General features: G+C 46.4%; 1 protein-coding gene and 1 long non-coding RNA gene across 5 annotated transcripts in view; one reads left to right on the top strand and one right to left on the bottom strand.

The window, feature by feature from the left end:
- The window catches only part of LOC100567955 (zinc finger protein 135-like), a 39,287-nt gene extending 28,430 nt beyond the window's left edge, over positions 1 to 10,857 (top strand). The window contains exons 1-3 of one of the 2 annotated variants that reach the window (XM_062966754.1): positions 2,118 to 2,269; positions 3,431 to 3,565; positions 7,429 to 10,857. In XM_062966754.1, coding sequence (XP_062822824.1) covers positions 7,720 to 9,036 — 1,317 coding nt within the window. In that variant the 5' untranslated portion in view covers positions 2,118 to 2,269; positions 3,431 to 3,565; positions 7,429 to 7,719 and the 3' untranslated portion in view covers positions 9,037 to 10,857. The other variant, XM_062966753.1, reaches the window with a different exon arrangement.
- Positions 1 to 22,110, bottom strand: part of LOC103281973 (zinc finger protein 239) — a 264,351-nt gene that overhangs the window by 47,648 nt on the left and 194,593 nt on the right. The window lies entirely within an intron of this gene.

Raw genomic sequence — 22,110 nt, forward strand, 5'->3', positions numbered from 1 at the left:
CGGCATTGTCCGTAGACACCTCTAAGGTCATGTGGCTGGCATGACTCCATGGAGCGCCCTTACTTTCCCGCCGGAGCGGTACCTATTAATCTACTCACATTTGCATGTTTTTGAACTGTTAGGTTGGCAGGAGCTGGAGCTAACAGCAGCCGTTCCCGCCGCTCCCGGGGTTTGAACCAGGGACCTTTTGGTCTCCAGCTCAGTGCTTTAACGCACTTCGCCACCGGGGCTCCTTATACAATACTGCACAGGGACATAGACCCCCTCTATCCTCACCACTTTCACAGTACACAAATAACCAAATGCATACTAAACATAAAGACAACCATACAACAGACATTCAATACCACCACTACCTCAACAAGTTCTCACCAACACCACCAGACAACGCCACAGCAACGCGTGGCCGGGCACAGCTAGTGTGTATATATATATACATATATATATATATATTATGCCATACCACCGTGTGTCCCCCGTCCCGCCCAAGCAATTTCTTTGATACCTCATCTGTCCCAAATTTCGTTTCCTCTTGTGGAGGTCATTCTCCATCCCTCCATCTCAGGCCAGGAAGGAAGGAGTGAGAGATGGAGGCGGGACACACAAATAAAGTTGTTGCTGAGGTGTTCCTGCGAGTATCTTTGTAGATCTTAGGAAACTATTTCTTGATTTAAGGCATTGACATGCTGGCTGATATCCAAACAGGGGATGGGCCAGAGATGTCACTGCCTTGGTCCTTTCATTACAGGCTGCTACTTCCCCACAGATGTCAGATGGTGCCATAATCATAATAATAATAATAAATACCATTTCATTTCTAGACTGCCCTCTCTCCCCAGAGGGACTCAACAGTATCATTTCTCCAGTGGTGTGGGGCGCAGACATCCTGTGACGGTGCGGCATGTCTCATGAAGAGCCACGTCCACTGTTTGAACGTGGTGAGATGTCTTCCCCACTGGGCCTGTGAATTCAGCAGCAGAGGAGCCAAGCGCCTGTCTTTCCAGGGCCTGGTTGGGATCCCCAGGTTGTGCCAGTCAGCTTTTGTACCATGTGATTTCTACCACCCACTTTTGGCTTGAGAGTCAAGCAGGGCTTCTTGTTGATTGCTGTCTTGTATATTGTTCCTGTTTTGTATGGGATCTTTCTGTGAGCCACGCCGAGTCCCCTCTGGGGGAGATGGTGGCAGGATACAAATCTTGTTGTTGTTGTTGTTGTTCTCCCTTTGTCTGCATGTCCCTCTGTTGTGAATGTCCATGCCAGCTGATCCCTGGGGGCCCCTCCCTTTCCGAGCGCCCTTCCTTCCTTCCTTCCTTCCTTCCTTCCTTCTCCCTCTCTGCCTTCTCTTGGTCTGTTGACCTCCCTTCCCCAGTCCCTTGCTCTCTCTCTCTCTCTCTCTCTCTCTCCGCAGTCTTGAGGTGGAGGTGAAGGGGAGGCCTGCGGGGCCTGAGGGGAGGCCTTCTGGGAGTTGGAGTCCAAAACCCCGCCCCGGAGGGAGGCCCGGAGCTTGCCCAGGCCTGGCTGAGAGAGAGAGAGAGAGAGAGAGAGAGAGAGAGAGCGGTGGTGGCCTGTGTTCCCAGGGAGAGAACGAGAGAGGAAGGCCCGCCTGGGAGTGGGCCAGGCCCGGGCCCTCCTCGGCCTCCCCTCCCTCCCTCCCTCCCTCCCTCCCTCCCTCCCTTGGGCCTTGGCTCCTCTTGGGCCCTCGGGAGGAGGCCTGGCAACGAGACTCACCAGGACTGACGAGGCGGAGGACGAGGCCGCAGGCTCGGGCTCGGAGAGAAGGAAGGAAGGAAGGAAGGAAGGAAGGAAGGAAGGAAGGAAGGAAGGAAGGAAGAAGGCAGGCCCCGCCCCTCCCCGCCCCTCCCCCCTCGCTCCCGGCTCAGGCCTCGGCCTTCCCAACGGTCACTCAGCCCGTCACATGACCCGCGGGCGGGAAGGCCAGGGCGAGGCTGCCCGGAGACTGGTGACGCGGAGAGACCAGGCCGATCCCCATTGGCCCATTTCTGGAAGGACCCTTCACGGCCCAAGGGCGAGGGGAGGGGAGGGGGCGTTCCTGCCCGGAGACCGATGACGCGCGAGAGGAAGGCGGGTTCCCATTGGCGGACCGTGAAGCGAAGGGGGGAAGGCGGGGGGGGGGGGGGAGAAGCGCCTAGTTCCCTCAGGCGAAGCCCCGCCTTCCACCCTTTCCTGTGAGCGCCCTTCGAGGAAGAGGGAGGAGGAGGAGGAGGAGGAGGAGGCCTTTCGGGAGAGAGAGAGAGAGAGAGAGGAGCAGGTCAGGGGCAGCTGGGTGAGGGTTCGGGGTCCCTGCTGACGGGCCTCCCTTCCCCGTCCGGCCTTGGTCTGTCTGTCTGTCCCGGGGAGGCTGCGGCCTGCTCGGCCCTCCAGGCCCTCTGCGCATGCGCCTTCCAAAACGGGGCAGCCAGGTTGCTGACACCCCCCCCCCCCTCCACTGACTGACAGCCTGTCACTGGGCACAAGTCAAAGGGCTGGTGATGGCCTTTCAAGCCCTGGATGGTTCAGGTCCAGACTGTTTGGCTGATCCCATCTCATGGGCTACGCTTTTGGGATGTTGTGTTTTAGAGGCACTGATGTATTAATTCCTTGGGATTGGAATGCATTTGATTGTATATTGTTGGGATTGGTCCCCAGAGAAACCACCCCAAGTCCCCTCGCAGAGATGGCGCGGGATACAAAAATAAAGTTGTTGTTGTTATTATTATTATTTGAAACATAACAAGATGAGTCCACAGCAGACACTCTGCTGGCTGTCTTGGATCACACCTCGGACACTTCCCCAATGTCTAGGACTGTGTGATGTATCGGCGAGTAATGCGTGCCTCTCCCAATAAGGTGGCCTTCTGCAGCTGGCAGAGGGTAATTTTGTCAGCGCCGATTGTGTTTAAGTGCAGGCCAAGGTTTTTAGCCACTGCACCCACTGGGACCACCTTGACTGGCTTGTGCCAGAGTCCTTGTAATTCGATCTTTAAATCCTCATATCATGTCAGCTTTTCTAGTTGTTTCTCCTCAATCCTGCTGTCACCTGGGATGACAATATTGACAGTCCATACTTTTTTTTAACACGATCGTGAGGTCAGGGGTCTTGTGCTCCAAAACCCTGTCTGTCTGAATTCGGAAGTCCCAGAGTAGCTTGACATGTTCATTCTCTGTAACGTTTTCGGGCTTGTGATTCCACCAGTTCTTTGTTGCAGGCAGATGGTATTTGTGGCACAAGTTCCAATTAATCATCTGAGCAACGGTGTTTTGCCTCTGCTTGTAGTCTGTCTGTGCAATCTTTCTGCAGCAGCTGAGGGTGTGATCTATTGTTTCATCTGTTTATTATTATTATTATTATGGAGCTCCTGATCTGCTGAACTGCTGTTGTTGCTGCTTTGCCCTTTTTGACTGCTTTGTCCTTTTTTGGAAATGGCAACAGACGCATAACCCGGACCCTTCCCTCGGCAGAGAGGGCCGTCCTGCGGAAAGAAGGGCGTCTGCAGGGAGGGATTGGCGGAGGCCGTGCAGAAGAAGCTCCAGGCCGAAGTGGAGAAGGAACAGCAGGTGCCAAAAGGTGAGGCGGACGTGGGAGTAGTTTGGGTATCTTTAGCTGAGAGGGAAAGAAAGGCCGAGGGGACAGGAGAGCCAATATGGGGAAGGATGTCCCACTGAGGAGAAAAGGGCAAGTTTTTCCTGCTACTCTGGAGACTAAAATGGAAAGCAGTTGATTCACATTGTGGGAAAGAAGCTTCCAACTAAACATTGGGAAGCATTTCTGGATGGCAAGAGCAGTTCAGCCATGGAAGCCTGGTCCCTTCTCAGGAGCCTCCCTTCCCAAGCCCTGGCCTTCCACTTCCGGGGACTCCATGTCCCAGAATCCCTGATCTTGGGCCAAGGCAGCTGAGGCTTCTGGGTGCTAAAGTCCAAGAAATCCCAGAGGAATAGAGTTTGGGAATCCCTGCTCAAGAGAGTGGAGGGAATAATGATAATAATAGTAATAGTAATAACTTTCTTTCTAACCCTCCCTCTCTCCCCAAAGGGAATGGCTCTCTTGGACTACAACGCCCAGAAACCCTCCTGGCATGAGGGTTGGAGGAACCTGGGAGTTCTATCCCAAGACAAATATCTCCCAAGTCCTTGAGGAGGAGGCGGGGGAGGGGGAGGCGGCAGCCTTGGCCTAGGACTGAGACACGAGGAATCCCCGAAGCCAGAGGGTTGGGAGAGACCCCAAGGGCCACCCTGCCCCACCACCTTCTGCCAGGCAGGGAAACACAATCCAAATCCTCCCGACAGATCTCCATCCAGCCTCTGACTAAATCCTCCAAAGAAGGAGCTCCCACCAGACTCTGAGGCAGAGAGTTCCCCTGCTGAACAGCTCTTCTTCTTGCCCTCAGGAAGTCCTTCCTCGTGTTTGGGAGGAATCCCTTTTCTTGCCGTTTGACCTCCTGGCTCCGTTGTCCCTTAGTCTCCAGAGCAGCAGAAAGGAAGCCTTTCCCCCTCCTCTTCCTCACCAATGGGACATCTTTTTGGATTTTGAAACATGCCTGCAGTCAAATCTGGATGACTGACAGAACTTGGAGGACTCTCCTCAAAAATAAAACTTGACAAGCCTAGCAAACATAGTCACATAGTGTAAATGTACACAGAATAAACACTTCAAACAGCTCAGACCTTATTAAATGGTCAGATGGTGTCCAATTGAGATCAATTCCAGTATCTAGACAGGATTTAATATATCTAGACAATGATACATATCGAGTCGTATTAGTCTTCCTCCTCTCAGTAGGCCAGAGTGCATAGATGTGTTTTTAGTTTGAAGGCAAGGAGGGAGGGGGCAGTTTTTCGTTCTTTTGGGAGGGATTTCCAGAGGAGGGGAGGAGCACGGAGAAGGCCCCCTTTCTCGTTCCCACCAGCCGTGCTTGAGACGGGGGTGGGACCGAGAGCAGGGCCTCCTCCGCAGATTGCAGTGCTCGAGCCGGTTTGTAAACAGGGACGCGATTCTGCAAATAGTCTGCATCTCCGTTTACAAACCGGTTCGAGCACTGCGATCCTAAACTCAACAAGCTCTATGAGGTATGACGAGCCAGATGAGAGCCCGAGTCTCTTCTGGTGTGGGAGAATCAGCCATCTACAAAGATGTTGCCAAGGGGAAGCCGAGCACTTGATGAACCAACATAGTATATTATTTGAGAACACAGAAATGTTGGATTACTCTGACAACTACCATGTCAGACTACACAGAAAAGCCATTGAAATCCACAAGCATGTGGACAATTTCAACAGAAAGGAGAAAACCATGAAATTGAACACAATCTGGCTACCAGTATCAAAAAAGACTCTAAAATCAGTAAATAAAAATCAACACTCAAAAAATGAGAATTGCAGGCATGAAACAATGGGTCAGCTAACACCTCCCAACAAAGGATTCCCCCAGGCAGAAAGCAGGCAGGCTTTAAAAATGAAATTCAGTGTCAATCAAGGTGGCCAGCTGCAACATTCACACTTGCCTCGGGCAGACAAGAGTTCTTTCTCCCACCCTTGTCATTACACAGATATATAAACCCCACGTGCCTAGTTTCCAACAGACCTCCATTATGAAAATGGGTGCCTTTTGGGAGATTGGAATGGAGTGATTTCACCAAAGAAAGACAAACTCTCGGGGAGGGGGATGCAAAGAATATACTGTATATACGCAAGTATAAGCCTCTCCTCCTTTCCCGTGCAGCGCACGCCTTCCTCTCCTCGGCACTCGTCTTTCCCACTTTTCTTTATTCGTATACACACTGCATTTCCCCCAAAATGTATAGTTAAAATAAACTATGGTGATTATTGGAAGAATATATAAGCACATTTACATTGAAGAAGCTTAGAATAATAATTTAATCACAGTTGGAAAGTCTTAAATTGCAGTTGTATGTAAATATTCAAAAACATTTAACCTTCTGATGCCTCCATTAATCTAATTTTATTGCTATCTATTTTTATTTTGAAATGTACCAGTACCTGCTGCATTTCCCACCCCGTCTTATACTTAAGTCAATAGTTTTTCCCAGTTTTTTGTGTTAAATTAGGTGCCTCGGCTTTTACTCGAGTATATACAGTACACAATTTTCAGAAAGACAAAATACTTTCTCTAGAATGGAAAAGATATGGATATCTGCCAAACTCAAAACCTGTTCAAAAGACAGAACTCCTACCCAAAACTATCTCAGATCATAATCCAGTGACTCTAGTAATTAAAAAGAAAGTAAAAAATGGCCCTTCCCCATTTCGGCACATGTTGCACTTTGCCTGGGTTCTATGAATTAGTCTCCAGTGTTAATATTGTATGTTTTATGTTGATTTAACGATTGTTTTTACTGTAATTGATGTTTTTATTGGATAACTGTTTTATTGCTGTGTTTTGATATTTGATCAAGACCCCATGTAAGCCGCCCCAAGTCCCTTCGGGGAGATGGGGCGGGGTATAAAAATAAAGTTATTATTATTATTATTAAAAACACTTAGATGGCAGCTGAATGAATCACTACTGCAAAAGGAGGACGTAATTGAGAATTTGAAAGAAAAACTGAAAGAATATTTGGAACTTAATTTAAATCAAGTTACAGATATTCAAACAGTATGGGATGCCAGTACAGCTTATATTAGAGGATACTTTATAAAATGCAACACTGAAATGAGAAAGAATAGACAGAAATATTTTCAGATAATTTCAGATGATATTAAAAAAAGAAGAGGAGTTAAAGAAAAATCCTTTGAATTCAAACATTCTAACTCAGATAAAACTCCTACAAAAGCAATTATTGTGTTACTAGTTAATGAATTGGAAACTAAAATAAAGAATGCAAAAAAAAAATATTTTGAATCAGCTAACAAACCAAGGAAATAGTTAGCATATACGTTGAGGAAAGAACCCAAAAATGTAATTGTCAATTCTTTATTTATGTATTTATTTATTTATGACATTTCTACCCCGCCTTTCTCTACCCTGAAGGGGACTTACTGTTAAGATACAACATGACGATAAAATATTAATAGATGATATCAATATTCAACAGGCTTTAAAACATTATTACATTAATTTATATAAGGCTGACCACATATCTCTACAAGACATTGAGAATAATTTCATTCAGCGAAAGACGCCAAAAATAAATGTTCACAGTTCACAGCCTGTTATGCCTTCAGCTTTGCTGCATTGTTGGATTTTAATTGGTAGGGTTGGATTTTATTTTGTGCAGAGTATCTTTGCGCACCGTCCCCTTTGGACCTGAGGAGGGGTAGTTTGTTGTTAGGCAAGTGTTAAAGCATTTCTCACCAGGCAATGGGCTCACCCTCTTCCCCTGGGTTTGTTACAGCACGAGACTTGTTTTTCATGTTCCATGAGATTTTTCTCTGTTCAACTCCTGAAGAGATTTTCCCCTCATTTGTCTGCAGGTAACTTCTGAAAAAGCTCTGCAAAGAATATGTTGTGAGAGCTTTGCCCAAGGAGTGCTCTAAGTCTAAAGGGACTTCAAAATACACAGCAATGACAACAAGAAAAAATAAGTAGTAAAAATATATTTCAAGCTACAAACCTATGCAGTTAAGAGGAGGAAATAAGATTGTGCTGAAAAAAGAGAGGCTTGGGAAAGCGAGCAGAAGGCTACAGCAATACAAAGACTGTGCTGCTCAGGAGGTTATATCTGTGAACCCCTGGCATAATATTTGAATTATAAATATAAAAGAATGGCAAGTCCTCTACCTCCCTATCCTAGATCACACACAGGGGAGAAGTTACATCAGTGTCTGGAATGTGGGAAACAATTTGATTGGAAAAATTCTCTTACTGTACATGAACGGACCCACACAGGGGAGAAGCCATATGAATGTGTGGAATGTGGAAAGAGCTTCAGTCAGAGTGACAAATTACGTTCCCATCAAAGGACCCACACAGGGGAGAAACCCTATAAATGCATAGAATGTGGAGAGAGCTTCAGTCGGAGTGACAGTCTACGTTCCCATCAAAGGACCCACACAGGGGAGAAGCCATATAAATGCATAGAATGTGGAAAGAGTTTCAGTCAGAGTGGACATCTACGTTCCCATCAAAGGACCCACACAGGGGAGAAACCCTATAAATGCATAGAATGTGGAGAAAGCTTCAGTCACAGTGGCAATCTACGTTCTCATCAAAGGACCCACACAGGGGAGAAGCCACATAAATGCATGAAATGTGGAGAAAGCTTCAGTCAGAGTGGCAGTCTACGTTCCCATCAAAAGACCCACACAGGGGAGAAGCCACATAAATGCGTAGAATGCGGAAAGAGCTTCAGTCACAGTGGCAATCTACGTTCCCATCAAAGGACCCACACAGGGGAGAAGCCATATAAATGCATAGAATGTGGAAAGAGCTTCAGTCAGAGTGACAAGCTACGTTCCCATCAAAGGACCCACACAGGGGAGAAGCCATATAAATGCATAGAATGTGGAAAGAGCTTCAGTCAGAGTGACAGTCTACGTTCCCATCAAAGGACCCACACAGGGGAGAAGCCATATAAATGCATAGAATGTGGAAAGAGCTTCAGTCAGAGTGACAGTCTACGTTCCCATCAAAGGACCCACACAGGGGAGAAGCCATGTAAATGCATAGAATGTGGAAAGAGCTTCAGTCAGAGTGGACATCTACGTTCCCATCAAAGGACCCACACAGGGGAGAAGCCACATAAATGCCTGGAATGTGGAAAGTGCTTCAGTCAGAGTGACAGTCTACGTTCCCATCAAAGGACCCACACAGGGGAGAAGCCACATAAATGCATAGAATGTGGAAAGAGCTTCAGTCACAGTGGCAATCTACGTTCTCATCAAAGGACCCACACAGGGCAGAAGCCACATAAATGCATGAAATGTGGAGAAAGCTTCAGTCAGAGTGACAGTCTACGTTCCCATCAAAGGACCCACACAGGGGAGAAGCCATATAAATGCATAGAATGTGGAAAGAGCTTCAGTCAGAGTGTCAGTCTACGTTCCCATCAAAGGACCCACACAGAGGAGAAGTCACCTTAATGCACGGAATAGGAACAGAGCTTTAGAAAAAGTTCAGCATACAGTAGACATCACAGAACTCATGTACCTCTAGAGGAGACGGGCCTTTGAGTTTCCGAATCTATAAAAACACATTGGAAGGAAAGAGAAAGGCCAGCACCTTGCTCTCTCTCCACCATGAATCGGAGTTTGTGTGGCCTTGGTTGACGGCTACTGGGAGCAGGTGTCGCTCAGAATGGCAGCAAGCTTGGAAGGGGTTCACCTAACCTCCTCCTCAAAGAGACCCATCGCAGGCTTCTAGGATGATGTGTGAAGGTTTGCTGAAATGAGCAGCAGCAGAGATCTCTGGATTAAAGGGTTCTGAAAAAGAATAGCTCTTTGGTTGCAGATAACGTCGTATCTTCATACTCCTGCCTTATTTCTTGGCTCTTCTGCATTCAATGGCATCAATTGTTTCCCATGCATGTGTACTGTATGTACTGTGATCTGTCCTGAGTCCCTTGGTTGAAATTTTGGGTGCTAGTCCTGTACTTTTAACCCTTTTCTGGACTTTGTTGTATCCTGAATCATTGACTCTAAATTCTGGACTGACGTCTAGGTTTCGTATATGGACTTGGACTTTGTTTGTATCCCTGACTTTCTGGCTTGACTTTGGGACTCTAAATTCGGTTTGTACTCTTGATTTCTTGGTTGTTGTTTTATCAACTCAGCTGAATGAACTCCTGGCATGTGACTGTTGGGACTGTGACCTTGGTTCTTGTTAATTTTCACTCCTGACCTGTATCTGCAGTACTCAACTTGTCTGCAATAATTGGACTCTTGACCTGCACTTGTATTCATTGTTCCTTCAACTGTGTTGCTCCAATTATTTTAGCTCAGTGGCTCCCAACCTTTTTTTAACTAGGGATCATTTGACAAGGGACCACTCTCCAAAATTAGTACCAGAAGGGTTATAAATCAGTTTTTGGTCAACTTTAGATTTGGTTTGGTTATTTGGAGTGATGATTCAGAAAATTGCATTGGATAGACCACGTCAGCTCTCATTCCTGATATGCCATCCAGTTAGTTGTCATCTGCTCGCCCACAGAAAACCATATTTAATAATCCTCAGGACTATAAGAGGGTTTCGCGAGACCAGTCACTCTCATTGTAATGGTGTAGTAACTGTGAGGCTGTGAACCCTATTTTAGTTCTTGCGGATCACTGGTGGTCCATGGACCCCAGGTTGGGAACCACTGTTTTAGCTGGACTGAAGACTTTAGTTTTCCTATAAAATATGGTCTTGGCTTGTCTTGTGTTTGTTTAATAAACCTCAGACTTTATACCGAGAGAGCCCTGGAACATGAGACCATCAGCCTTGCTTTGTGTGTACTTATCCCTGTGTAGAGTGAAACCCTTTCTGCATATGAGACTGTTCAATCCCCACCTTTGGCAAAGGGTCCATTAGGACACACAGTATCCCTCCCCAACTGCAGAGAATGGAAGACAAAAAATGACTACAACGACTGATGAAGATTCATGAATCCGTTGAGATGGACATATTAACTACATTGATGAAGTATAGAACCGCATTGAAAGGAAATAAGAGTAAATAGAGATACAAATCATATAGTGAGTGAGTTTTGTAAATTAGCGTTTGATGTCAGTTAGTTTTGTTCTTATTGTGCAAGGTGTGTGTCCTTGTTCCCTTTATATTTGTTAAATAGTCCTTTTTTAAAAAAAGTACCAAAATTATTATTTGTATAAAATATTGTTTTTAAATACCAAAATTGTAATTTGTGTAAACATGCTTTGATTTGTTTTTCTTCTTTAGTCTTTGAATAAATATTGTTTTTTTAAAAACGAGAAATCACCAAAGAAGAATTCAAACGTATAGCCAACTCCTGTAGGGAAAAGGTTCGCAAGGCTAAAGCGCAAAATGAGCTCAGGCTTGCCAGGGACATAAAAAACAACAAAAAAGGTTTTTTTGCTTATGTTGGTAGAAAAAGGAAGAAAAAGGAGGCGATAGGGCCACTGCAAGGAGTAGATGGGGTGATGGTGACAGGGGATAGGGAAAAGGCAGAACTGCTTAATGCCTTCTTTGCCTCGGTCTTCTCACAAAAAGAAAGCCATCTTCAACCTCAGCAACATGGAATGGACGAAGGATTGGGGGAAATCCAACCCCAAATAGGGAAACAAGTTGTCCAGGAACACCTGGCCACTCTAAACGAATTCAAGTCCCCAGGGCCAGATCAGCTACATCCAAGAGTATTGAAGGAACTAGCGGAAGTTATTTCAGAACCACTGGCAATCATCTTCGAGAGTTCTTGGAGAACAGGAGAAGTCCCAGCAGATTGGAGGAGGGCGAATGTGGTCCCTATCTTCAAGAAGGGAAAAAAGAACGACCCAAACAATTACCGTCCGGTCAGCCTCACATCAATACCAGGCAAGATTCTGGAAAAGATCATTAAGGAAGTGGTCTGCAAACACTTAGAAACAAATGCGGTCATTGCTAATAGTCAACACGGATTTACCAAAAACAAGTCATGCCAGACTAATCTGATCTCTTTTTTCGATAGAGTTACGAGTTGGGTCGATGCAGGGAATGCCGTGGATGTAGCATATCTAGATTTCAGTAAGGCCTTCGACAAAGTCCCCCACGACCTTCTGGCAAACAAACTAGTAAAATGTGGGCTAGACAAAACTACGGTTAGGTGGATCTGTAATTGGCTAAGCGAACGAACCCAAAGGGTGCTCACCAATGCGTCATCTTCATCATGGAAAGAAGTGACAAGTGGAGTGCCGCAGGGCTCCGTCCTGGGCCCGGTTCTGTTCAACATCTTTATTAACGACTTAGACGAAGGGTTAGAAGGCACGATCATCAAGTTTGCAGATGACACCAAACTCGGAGGGATAGCTAACACTCCAGAAGACAGGAGCAGAATTCAAAACGATCTTGACAGACTAGAGAGATGGGCCGAAACTAACAAAATGAAGTTCAACAGGGACAAATGCAAGATACTTCACTTCGGCAGAAAAAATGGAAATCAAAGATACAGAATGGGGGACGCCTGGCTTGACAGCAGTGTGTGCGAAAAAGATCTTGGAGTCCTCGTGGACAACAAGTTAAACATGAGCCTACAATGTGATGCGGCAGCTAAAAAAGCCAATGGGATTTTGGCCTGCATCAATAGGGGAATGTCTAGATCCAGGGAAGTCATGCTCCCCCTCTATTCTGCCTTGGTCAGACCACACCTGGAATACTGTGTCCAATTTTGGGCACCGCAGATGAAGGGAGATGCTGACAAGCTGGAAAGCGTCCAGAGGAGGGCGACTAAAATGATTAAGGGTCTGGAGAACAAGCCCTATGAGGAGAGGCTTAAAGAGCTGGGCATGTTTAGCCTGCAGAAGAGAAGGCTGAGAGGAGACATGATAGCCATGTACAAATATGTGAGGGGAAGTCATAGGGAGGAGGGAGCAAGCTTATTTTCTGCTGCCCTGCAGACTAGGACACGGAACAATGGCTTCAAACTACAGGAAAGGAGATTCCACCTGAACATCAGGAAGAACTTCCTCACTGTGAGGGCTGTTCGGCAGTGGAACTCTCTTCCCCGGACTGTGGTGGAGGCTCCTTCTTTGGAGGCTTTTAAGCAGAGGCTGGATGGCCATCTGTCGGGGGTGCTTTGAATGCGATTTCCTGCTTCTTAGCGGGGGGTTGGACTAGATGGCCCTTGAGGTCTCTTCCAACTCTACTATTCTATGATTCTATGATTCTATGAGTGTGATACAGCAGCTTTGAAAAGCCAGTGTGATTTTAGGCTGTACCAACGGGAGGGTGATGTCTAGATCTGGGTAAGTTTTAGTCAACTCTCTTCTACGCTTTGATCAGACCTGATCTGGAATAACCTTGTGTCCAGTTCTGGGCAGCACCATTCAAGCAAGATTTTGAGATGTCTCCAGAGAAGGGCTCTAGGGAATGGCCGAGGGTGATGGGTGTGTTTAGTTCAGAGGGGAAAAAAGGCCAAAGGGACAAGAGAGCCAATATTTGGAAGGATGTCCCTTTGAAAAGAAATTGGCAAGTTTTTCCTGCTTCTCTGGAGACTAAAATACAAAGCAACTGATTCACATTGCCTCACTTGCGTTGCAGACAATTTTATGGTCCAGAAGGTAGAAGAGGCAACAAGGGGATAGGCTACTCTTGATCTAATCTTAACAAATGTGGAAGACCTGATCAATACAGTCGAAGTGGTTGGATCCTTAGGGGCAAGTGACCATGTGCTCCTGCAGTTTGCCATACAAAGGAATGCTGAAACTAAGACAAGTCAAACACGCATTCTGGACTTTAAGAGAGCTGACTTCCAAAAAATGAAGGAATTACTGAGCGGCATTCCATGGACGCCAATATTAAAAGACAAGGGAGTTAAGGATGGATGAGAGTTTTTAAAAAGTGAAATACTCAAGGCGCAAATGCAAACAGTGCCAACAAAGAAAAAAAATAAAACAAGTGCGAAGAAGCCAGAATGGATGTCCAAAGAACTTCTAACCGGGCTAAGACTCAAAAGAGACATGCACAAGAAGTGGAAAAGGGGAGAAATCACCAAAGAAGAATTCAAACGTATAGCCAACTCCTGTAGGGAAAAGGTTGTAAGGCTAAAGCGCAAAATGAGCTCAGACTTGCCAGGGACATAAAAAACAACCACAAAAGGCTTTTTTGCTTACGTTGGTAGAAAAAGGAAGAACAAGGAGGCAATAGGGCCACTGTGAGGAGAAGATGGGGTGATGGAGACAGGGGACAGGGAAAAGGCAGAACTGCTTAATGCCTTCTTTGCCTCAGACTTGGAATGGACGAAGGATTGGGGGAAATCCAACCCCAAATAGGGAAACAAGTTGTCCAGGAACACCTGGCCTCTCTAAACGAATTCAAGTCCCCAGGGCCAGATCAGCTACATCCAAGAGTATTGAAGGAATTAGCGGAAGTTATTTCAGAACCACTGGCAATTATCTTCGAGAGTTCTTGGAGAACGGGAGCAGTCCCAGCAGATTGGAGGAGGGCGAATGTGGTCCCTATCTTCAAGAAGGGAAAAAAGAACGACCCAAACAATTACCGACCGGTCAGCCTCACGTTGATACCAGGCAAGATCCTGGAAAAGATCGCTAAGGAAGTGGTCTGTGAACATTTAGAAACAAATGCTGTCATTGCTAATAGTCAACACGGATTTATCAAAAACAAATCATGCCAGACTAATCTGATCTCTTTTTTCGATAGAGTTACAAGCTGGAATGCCGTGGATGTAGCCTACCTGGATTTCAGTAAGGCCTTCGACAAGGTCCCCCACGACCTTCTGGCAAACAAGCTAGTAAAATGTGGGCTAGACAAAACTACGGTTAGGTGGATCTGTAATTGGCTAAGCGAACGAACCCAAAGGGTGCTCACCAATGCGTCGTCTTCATCATGGAAAGAAGTGACAAGTGGAGTGCCGCAGGGCTCTGTCCTGGGCCCGGTTCTGTTTAACATCTTTATTAACAACTTAGACGAAGGGTTAGAAGGCACGATCATCAAGTTTGCAGACGACACCAAACTGGGAGGGATAGCTAACACTCCAGAAGACAGGAACAGAATTCAAAACAATCTTAACAGATTAGAGAGATGGCCCAAAACTAACAAAATGAAGTTCAACAGGGACAAATGCAAGAAATTAGGCAGAAAAAATGGAATGCATAGATACAGAATGGGGGACGCCTGGCTCGACAGCAGTACGTGTGAAAAAGACCTTGGAGTCCTCGTGGACAACAAGTTAAACTGAGCCAACAATGTGATGTGACAGCTAAAAAAGCCAATGGGATTCTGTCCTGCATCAATAGGGGAATAGCATCTAGATCCAGGGAAGTCCTGCTCCCCCTTATTCTATTCTGCCTTGGTCAGACCACACCTGGAATCACACTGTGTCCAATTCTGGGCACTGCAATTGAAGGGAGATGTTGACAAGCTGGAAAGCGTCCAGAGGAGGGCGACTAAAATGATCCAGGGTCTGGAGAACAAGAATCCCTATGAAGAGCGGCTGAAAGAGCTGGGCATGTTTAGCCTGCAGAAGAGAAGGCTAAGAGGAGACATGATAGCCATGTACAAATATGTGAGGGGAAGTCATTGGGAGGAGGGAGCAAGATTGCTTTCTGCTGCCCTGCAGACTAGGACGCAGAACAATGGCTTCAAACTGCAGGAAAGGAGATTTCACCTGAACATCAGGAGCTGTGGAACTCTCTGCCCCAGAGTGTGGGGGAGGCTCCTTTGGAGGCTTTTAAGCAGAGGCTGGATGGCCATCTGTTGGGGGTGCTTTGAATGTCATTTTCCTGCTTCTTGGCAGAATGGGGTTGGACTGGACTTCCATTTCTATGATTCTATGAGGGTGAACTACAGTTCCCAAAATCATGGGTCAGTTCCCTCCACCCAAACCCAATCAGTATTCAAAGTTGGCCATGATGGGTATGTGTGCCAGGTTTGGTCTAGAACGGTCATGGGTTGGGTTCACAGTGCTCTCTGGATGCAGGGTGAACTACAACTCCCACCCTGGTGCCAGGTTAGGTCCAGATCTGTTACTGGTGGGATTCAGAGTGCTCCCTAGATGAGGGGTGAACTACAACTTCTACCATGATGTATCAGCCCCCCCCCCTAAAATCCCTCCATGGCATGTGGGGTCTGTGTGCCATGTTTGGTCCAGATCTGTCGGTGGGGTCACAGAACCCCCACTGAGAGAGCACTGTGGGTGAACCATAACTCCCAACCTCTAAGGCCAGTCCCCTCCACACCCACTGGTATTCCAGATTAGGCATGTCAGGTCGGTGTGCCAAGACCTGTTGTATGGAGTCAGCTGATCAGTTCTGGTCTGTTTAGGAAAGGGTTATGGAAGAGGCAGTGGCTGGGATCGTGCACATTCCACAGCAATGGAAAGAGTAAGAAACACTGAGGTGTCTGTGGTGGAGGGAACAGATAAAATCTAGGGTGAAATTGTCCCCATAGAAAAGCATTCCCTTGGATGGTGGGCAGAATGGTGTTTGTGGAGGACGTGGTTCACGGCGCTCTCTCTAGCCTGCAATGCCATGAGAGGGAGGGAGGTTGTGGGTGTGCGTGAAAATGGGAGCCTGTCTGTGGAAGTGGGAGACATACACATATAACCGCTCTGAGTCCCCCTGCGGAGACAGATGTGGTATAAAAACAAAGTTTTAATGTATTATTATTTCATAATTTCACTTTTATTATGGATATAGAAGAAGAAGAAGACATAGGTATAGAGACTAGCTTAGGTACCTGGCGATGCCTGGGTTAGGACATTTGTGGTGCTACTTATTAGAAAAAGCCAGCCTTTCCTTTCCTTTTCTATGTATGCTCCAGATGGGAAATTCATGATGATATGGGTGAACTACAATTCCCAAAATCAGGGGTCAGTCCTCCCCAAAGCCTGCCAGTTTTCAAAGATAGCCACGTTGGGCCTGTGCACCAATTTTGGTCTGGATCCATCGCCGGCTGGGTTCAGTAATCTCTGGATGTGAGTGAGCGATGGGGTGCATCTCACACAAGTAGGAAAACATCTTTTTGCACACAGACTCACAAACCTCATCAGGCGCACTTTAAACTAGATCCACTGGGGGAGGGGAACAACAGCCTGGCGAACACTATATTACCTACGACCACAGGGAACCGCCGAAAGGCTAAACGGAGGGCTGCACAAACACAGCAAGGACCAAGTACAGAGAGCACAATAATCCCAAATAAACAGTTCGAGGGGAGGTCACAGGGGCTTACATGTCTTTACACTAATGCTCAGAGCATGGGAAATAAGCAAGACGAACTCCAACTCCTAGCACAGCACCACACATACGATGTCATAGGCATCACTGAAACCTGGTGGGATGACTCCCATCACTGGAATTTAACCATTGAGGGCTATAACCTCTTTCACAGAAATAGAACAAAGGGGAGAGGAGGGGGAGTAGCTTTATATGTCAAAAACAGTTATGTTGCAGAAGAAATGCAAGACTGTAATCTGGGAAACCAGCTTGAAAGCATCTGGATAAGAATCAAGGGAACCGGGACTCAAAAAGATCTTGTCGTGGGTGTCTACTACAGACCTCCGAGTCAGGATGAAGGACTTGATGAAGCCTTCTGTCAACAGCTGACCAAACAGGCACAAAGAAGAGATATAGTAGTCATGGGCGATTTCAATTATCCCGATATCTGCTGGAAAACAAACTCAGCCAAGAGTACAAAGTCCAACAAATTCCTCACTTGCCTTGCAGATAATTTTATGGCCCAGAAGGTAGAAGAGGCAACAAGGGGATCAGCAACTCTTGATCTAATCTTAACAAATGTGGAAGACCTGATCAATACAGTTGAAGTGGTTGGATCCTTAGGGGCAAGTGACCATGTGCTCCTGCAGTTTGCCATACAAAGGAATGCTGAAACTAAGACAAGTCAAACACGCATTCTGGACTTTAAGAGAGCTGACTTCCAAAAAATGAAGGAATTACTGAGCGGCATTCCATGGACACCGATATTAAAAAACAAGGGAGTTAAGGATGGATGGGAGTTTTTCAAAAGTGAAATACTCAAGGCGCAAATGCAAACAGTGCCAACAAAGAAGAAAAATAAGACAAGTGCAAAGAAGCCAGAATGGATGTCCAAAGAACTTCTAACTGAGCTAAAGCTCAAAAGTGACATGCACAAGAAGTGGAAAAGGGGAGAAATCACCAAAGAAGAATTCAAACGTATAGCCAACACCTGTAGGGAAAAGGTTCGCAAGGCTAAAGCGCAAAATGAGCTCAGGCTTGCCAGGGACATAAAAAACAACAAAAAAGGCTTTTTTGCTTACGTTGGTAGAAAAAGGAAGAAAAAGGAGGCGATAGGGCCTCTGCAAGGAGAAGATGGGGTGATGGCGACAGGGGACAGGGAAAAGGCAGAACTGCTCAATGCCTTCTTTGCCTCGTTCTTCTCACAAAAAGAAAGCCATCTTCAACCTCAGCAACATGGAATGGACGAAGGATTGGGGGAAATCCAACCCCAAATAGGGAAACAAGTTGTCCAGGAACACTTGGCCTCTCTAAACGAATTCAAGTCCCCAGGGCCAGATCAGCTACACCCAAGAGTACTGAAGGAACTAGCGGAAGTTATTTCAGAACCACTGGCAATTATCTTCGAGAGTTCTTGGAGAACGGGAGAAGTCCCAGCAGATTGGAGGAGGGCGAATGTGGTCCCTATCTTCAAGAAGGGAAAAAAGAACGACCCAAACAATTACCGTCCGGTCAGCCTCACATCAATACCAGGCAAAATTCTCGAAAAGATCATTAAGGAAGTGGTCTGCGAACACTTAGAAACAAATGCGGTCATTGCTAATAGTCAACACGGATTTACCAAAAACAAGTCATGCCAGACTAATCTGATCTCTTTTTTCGATAGAGTTACGAGTTGGGTCGATACAGGGAATGCTGTGGATGTAGCGTACCTGGATTTCAGTAAGGCCTTCGACAAAGTCCCCCACGACCTTCTGGCAAACAAACTAGTAAAATGTGGGCTAGACAAAACTACGGTTAGGTGGATCTGTAATTGGCTAAGCGAACGAACCCAAAGGGTGCTCACCAATGCGTCGTCTTCATCATGGAAAGAAGTGACAAGTGGAGTGCCGCAGGGCTCCGTCCTGGGCCCGGTTCTGTTCAACATCTTTATTAACGACTTAGACGAAGGGTTAGAAGGCACGATCATCAAGTTTGCAGACGACACAAAACTGGGAGGGATAGCTAACACTCCAGAAGACAGGAGCAGAATTCAAAACGATCTTGACAGACTAGAGAGATGGGCCAAAACTAACAAAATGAAGTTCAACAGGGACAAATGCAAGATACTTCACTTCGGCAGAAAAAATGGAAATCAAAGATACAGAATGGGGGACGATGCCTGGCTTGACAGCAGTGTGTGCGAAAAAGACCTTGGAGTCCTCGTGGACAACAAGTTAAACATGAGCCAACAATGTGATGCGGCTGCTAAGAAAGCCAATGGGATTCTGTCCTGCATCAATAGGGGAATAGCGTCTAGATCCAGGGAAGTCCTGCTCCCCCTCTATTCTGCCTTGGTCAGACCACACCTGGAATCACACTGTGTCCAATTTTGGGCACCACAGTTGAAGGGAGATGTTGACAAGCTGGAAAGCGTCCAGAGGAGGGCGACTAAAATGATTAAGGGTCTGGAGAACAAGTCCTATGAGGAGCGGCTTAAAGAGCTGGGCATGTTTAGCCTGCAGAAGAGAAGGCTGAGAGGAGACGTGATAGCCATGTACAAATACGTGAAGGGAAGTCATAGGGAGGAGGGAGGGAGCTTGTTTTCTGCTGCCCTGCAGACTAGGACACGGAACAATGGCTTCAAACTACAGGAAAGGAGATTCCACCTGAACATCAGGAAGAACTTCCTCACTGTGAGAGCTGTTCAACAGTGGAACTCTCTCCCCGGGGCCGTGGTGGAGGCTCCTTCCTTGGAGGCTTTTAAGCAGAGGCTGGATGGCCATCTGTCGGGGCTGCTTTGAATGCGATTTCCTGCTTCTTAGCAGGGGGTTGGACTAGATGGCCCATGTGGTCTCTTCCAACTCTACTATTCTATGATTCTATGATTCTAACTACAAATCCCGGATTCCTAGGTCAATCACCCCAAACTGCCATCAGTATTTAAAGTTGGATATGTTGGGTCTGTGTGCCATCGTAGGCTGGGTTCACAGTGGTTTTTGGATGTAGAGAACTACAACTCCCCAAATCAAGGTCAATTCCCCCCAAAACCCCTGTCCAGTTTGTTGGTAATTAATGTCGCACTGCAGACACTGTTGCAATGACTTCTGCACCTTCCGTCATGGGGTGGAATGTGGAACTGATAATAACAACAACAACAACAACAACCATAACTTCATTCTTCTTTCCCGCCACCATCTCCCTGAAGGGACTTGGAGCAACTTACAGACGGCACAAAGTGCCTAAAAAGTAAACACCATATAAAATGCAACTAAATAAAACACATGTACATATAAAAACATCAACTCGGACTCAATCAAGCTGTGATTCTCTGCCCGTGGTGGTACATTACTGGCATTATGGCCAGGCTGTAAACATTGGAGTAAAAAGCTTGGAGACCCAGTGGTGCCCAGGTGAGTTGAAAAAAGCATTTGTTGGCTGGGTTATTTGTCGACTGGGTTCAAGGCTCTCTGGCTAAGGGTGAACTACAACTCCCATATGCAAATGGCAGTCACCCCAAACCCTGCCAGTATTCAGTCGGCCATGTTGGGTTTGTGGGCCATGTTTGGTCGAGAACTGTAGTCGGGTGGGTTTGGTGCTCTCTGGATGGGCATGAACCACGACTCCCATATTGCAAAGTCAATCGCCCCAAACCCTGCCAGTATTGGGTCTGTGTGTCAGTTTTGGTTCAGGTCCAGTGTCGGCTGAGTTCAGTGCTCTCTGGATAAGGGTAAATTGTAACTCCCCAAATCAAGGTCTATTCCCACAAACCCCTGCAGTATGGTCATGGGGGTTCTGTGTGCCACGTTGGTTCCAGGTCCATCATTGGTGGAGCTCAGAGTGCTCTTAGATTGCAGGTGGACTATACATCCCAGTCCCTACAAGTCCTATAAATGATGCTGAATTCTCCCAAAACCTCTCTCTCTAATATGTTCAGTTGCTGATCAATTCCTGTTTGCTGTGTGAGAAAAGAGTAGGAAAAGAGTTTGCTGTGGAAAAGAGTAGGAAAGGGTTATGGGAGAGGCAGTGGGCGGGGTCATGCAAATTCCACATCAATGGAGAGAGTCAGAAACACTGGTGTGTCTGGTGGAAGAAAAACAGAAGATCTAGGAGGAAATTGTCCCCGTATGAAAGCCTTCTCTTGGGTGGTGGGCAGGATGGTGTTTGTGGAGGACATTGGCAGGGCGCTTGGGCATTTTCACGGCGCTCGCTATAACCTACAGTGTCATTGGAGGGAGGGCCACTGGTTTTTCCTGCATAGTGGGAGCTATAGCTATTTGTGGAAGTGGGAGCCTGTCTGTGTAAATTGACACCCCTGCCACATACACACACATACAGATTTTCACTTTTATCATGTGTATAGATAATAATAAGTTTGTTCTTATATCCCGCCACCATCTCCCCGAAGGGACTCGGGATGACTTACGTGGGGACTATGCCCAGCAAAAACAGAATAAAATATAGCACAATTAATATACAATTGCATTTCAATCATTAAAACAATAAAACCAAAAAACAAGTATTGTAACAACATAAGAACAACAACCACCATCAACCAGTAGCCGAGAACAGTGGGCATGTTCAGATCGAAGAGGGCGGGCAAGGGCTAGCGCAGGAACAGTTGCAAGGGCAGGGCGGGTAATACAGCGCTGCAAGTCCGGGCGATGAGTGAGGGTGAGGCATCTATTTAGTTTTCTCTTCATTTTTTTCCTCCTTGTAATTGTGCCTTCAGTACTTCACTTCTAAGGAAACACATTCGATCTTGTCTGTTTCAACAGATATTTGACAATTAACCAAAGACATCCCGGCAGGCCCCGTCCTCTGCTCCCAGGAATCCTTCTGCTCACCTGACTCAGTCCCACTCCATCGCAAAGGGGGAGAAACGGCTGAGGATTCGGCCACAGCATCATTCCAGACCCTGGAGAGAGAGCAAGGGGTGGAAAGCTGGTCACATAAACAGGCCTCAGAGGTGACCATTGCAGTCCTATAAAGAGACCCATGAGGAAACGGCCCTAAGAACACAGGCGCATTCAACAGCCCAAGAAGACGTACAAGAAGATTCTTTGCCGTCTGTTTGTCTTCCAGCTCAGTTTCAGGGCTCAGCTCAGCTTAGGGTCCCACCTGGGAAGACACTGAAGGGCTGCATTTTCAGTCCTATTGCAAGAAGGAAAACTGCAAATCAAACTGAAATGACACCTTTAGCAACTCAATGCGTACATATAACAATAACAATGATAATGATAATAATAATAATTTTATTTCTTACTTGCCTCTCCTTGCAATTCGAGGGAGGTTACAACACAATTTTAAAAACACAAACATTGTCAAAATTCAACAAAGATATATATATATATA

Source organism: Anolis carolinensis, unplaced genomic scaffold (assembly GCF_035594765.1).
Source record: "Anolis carolinensis isolate JA03-04 unplaced genomic scaffold, rAnoCar3.1.pri scaffold_29, whole genome shotgun sequence".
Taxonomy (NCBI): Eukaryota; Metazoa; Chordata; class Lepidosauria; order Squamata; family Dactyloidae; genus Anolis; species Anolis carolinensis.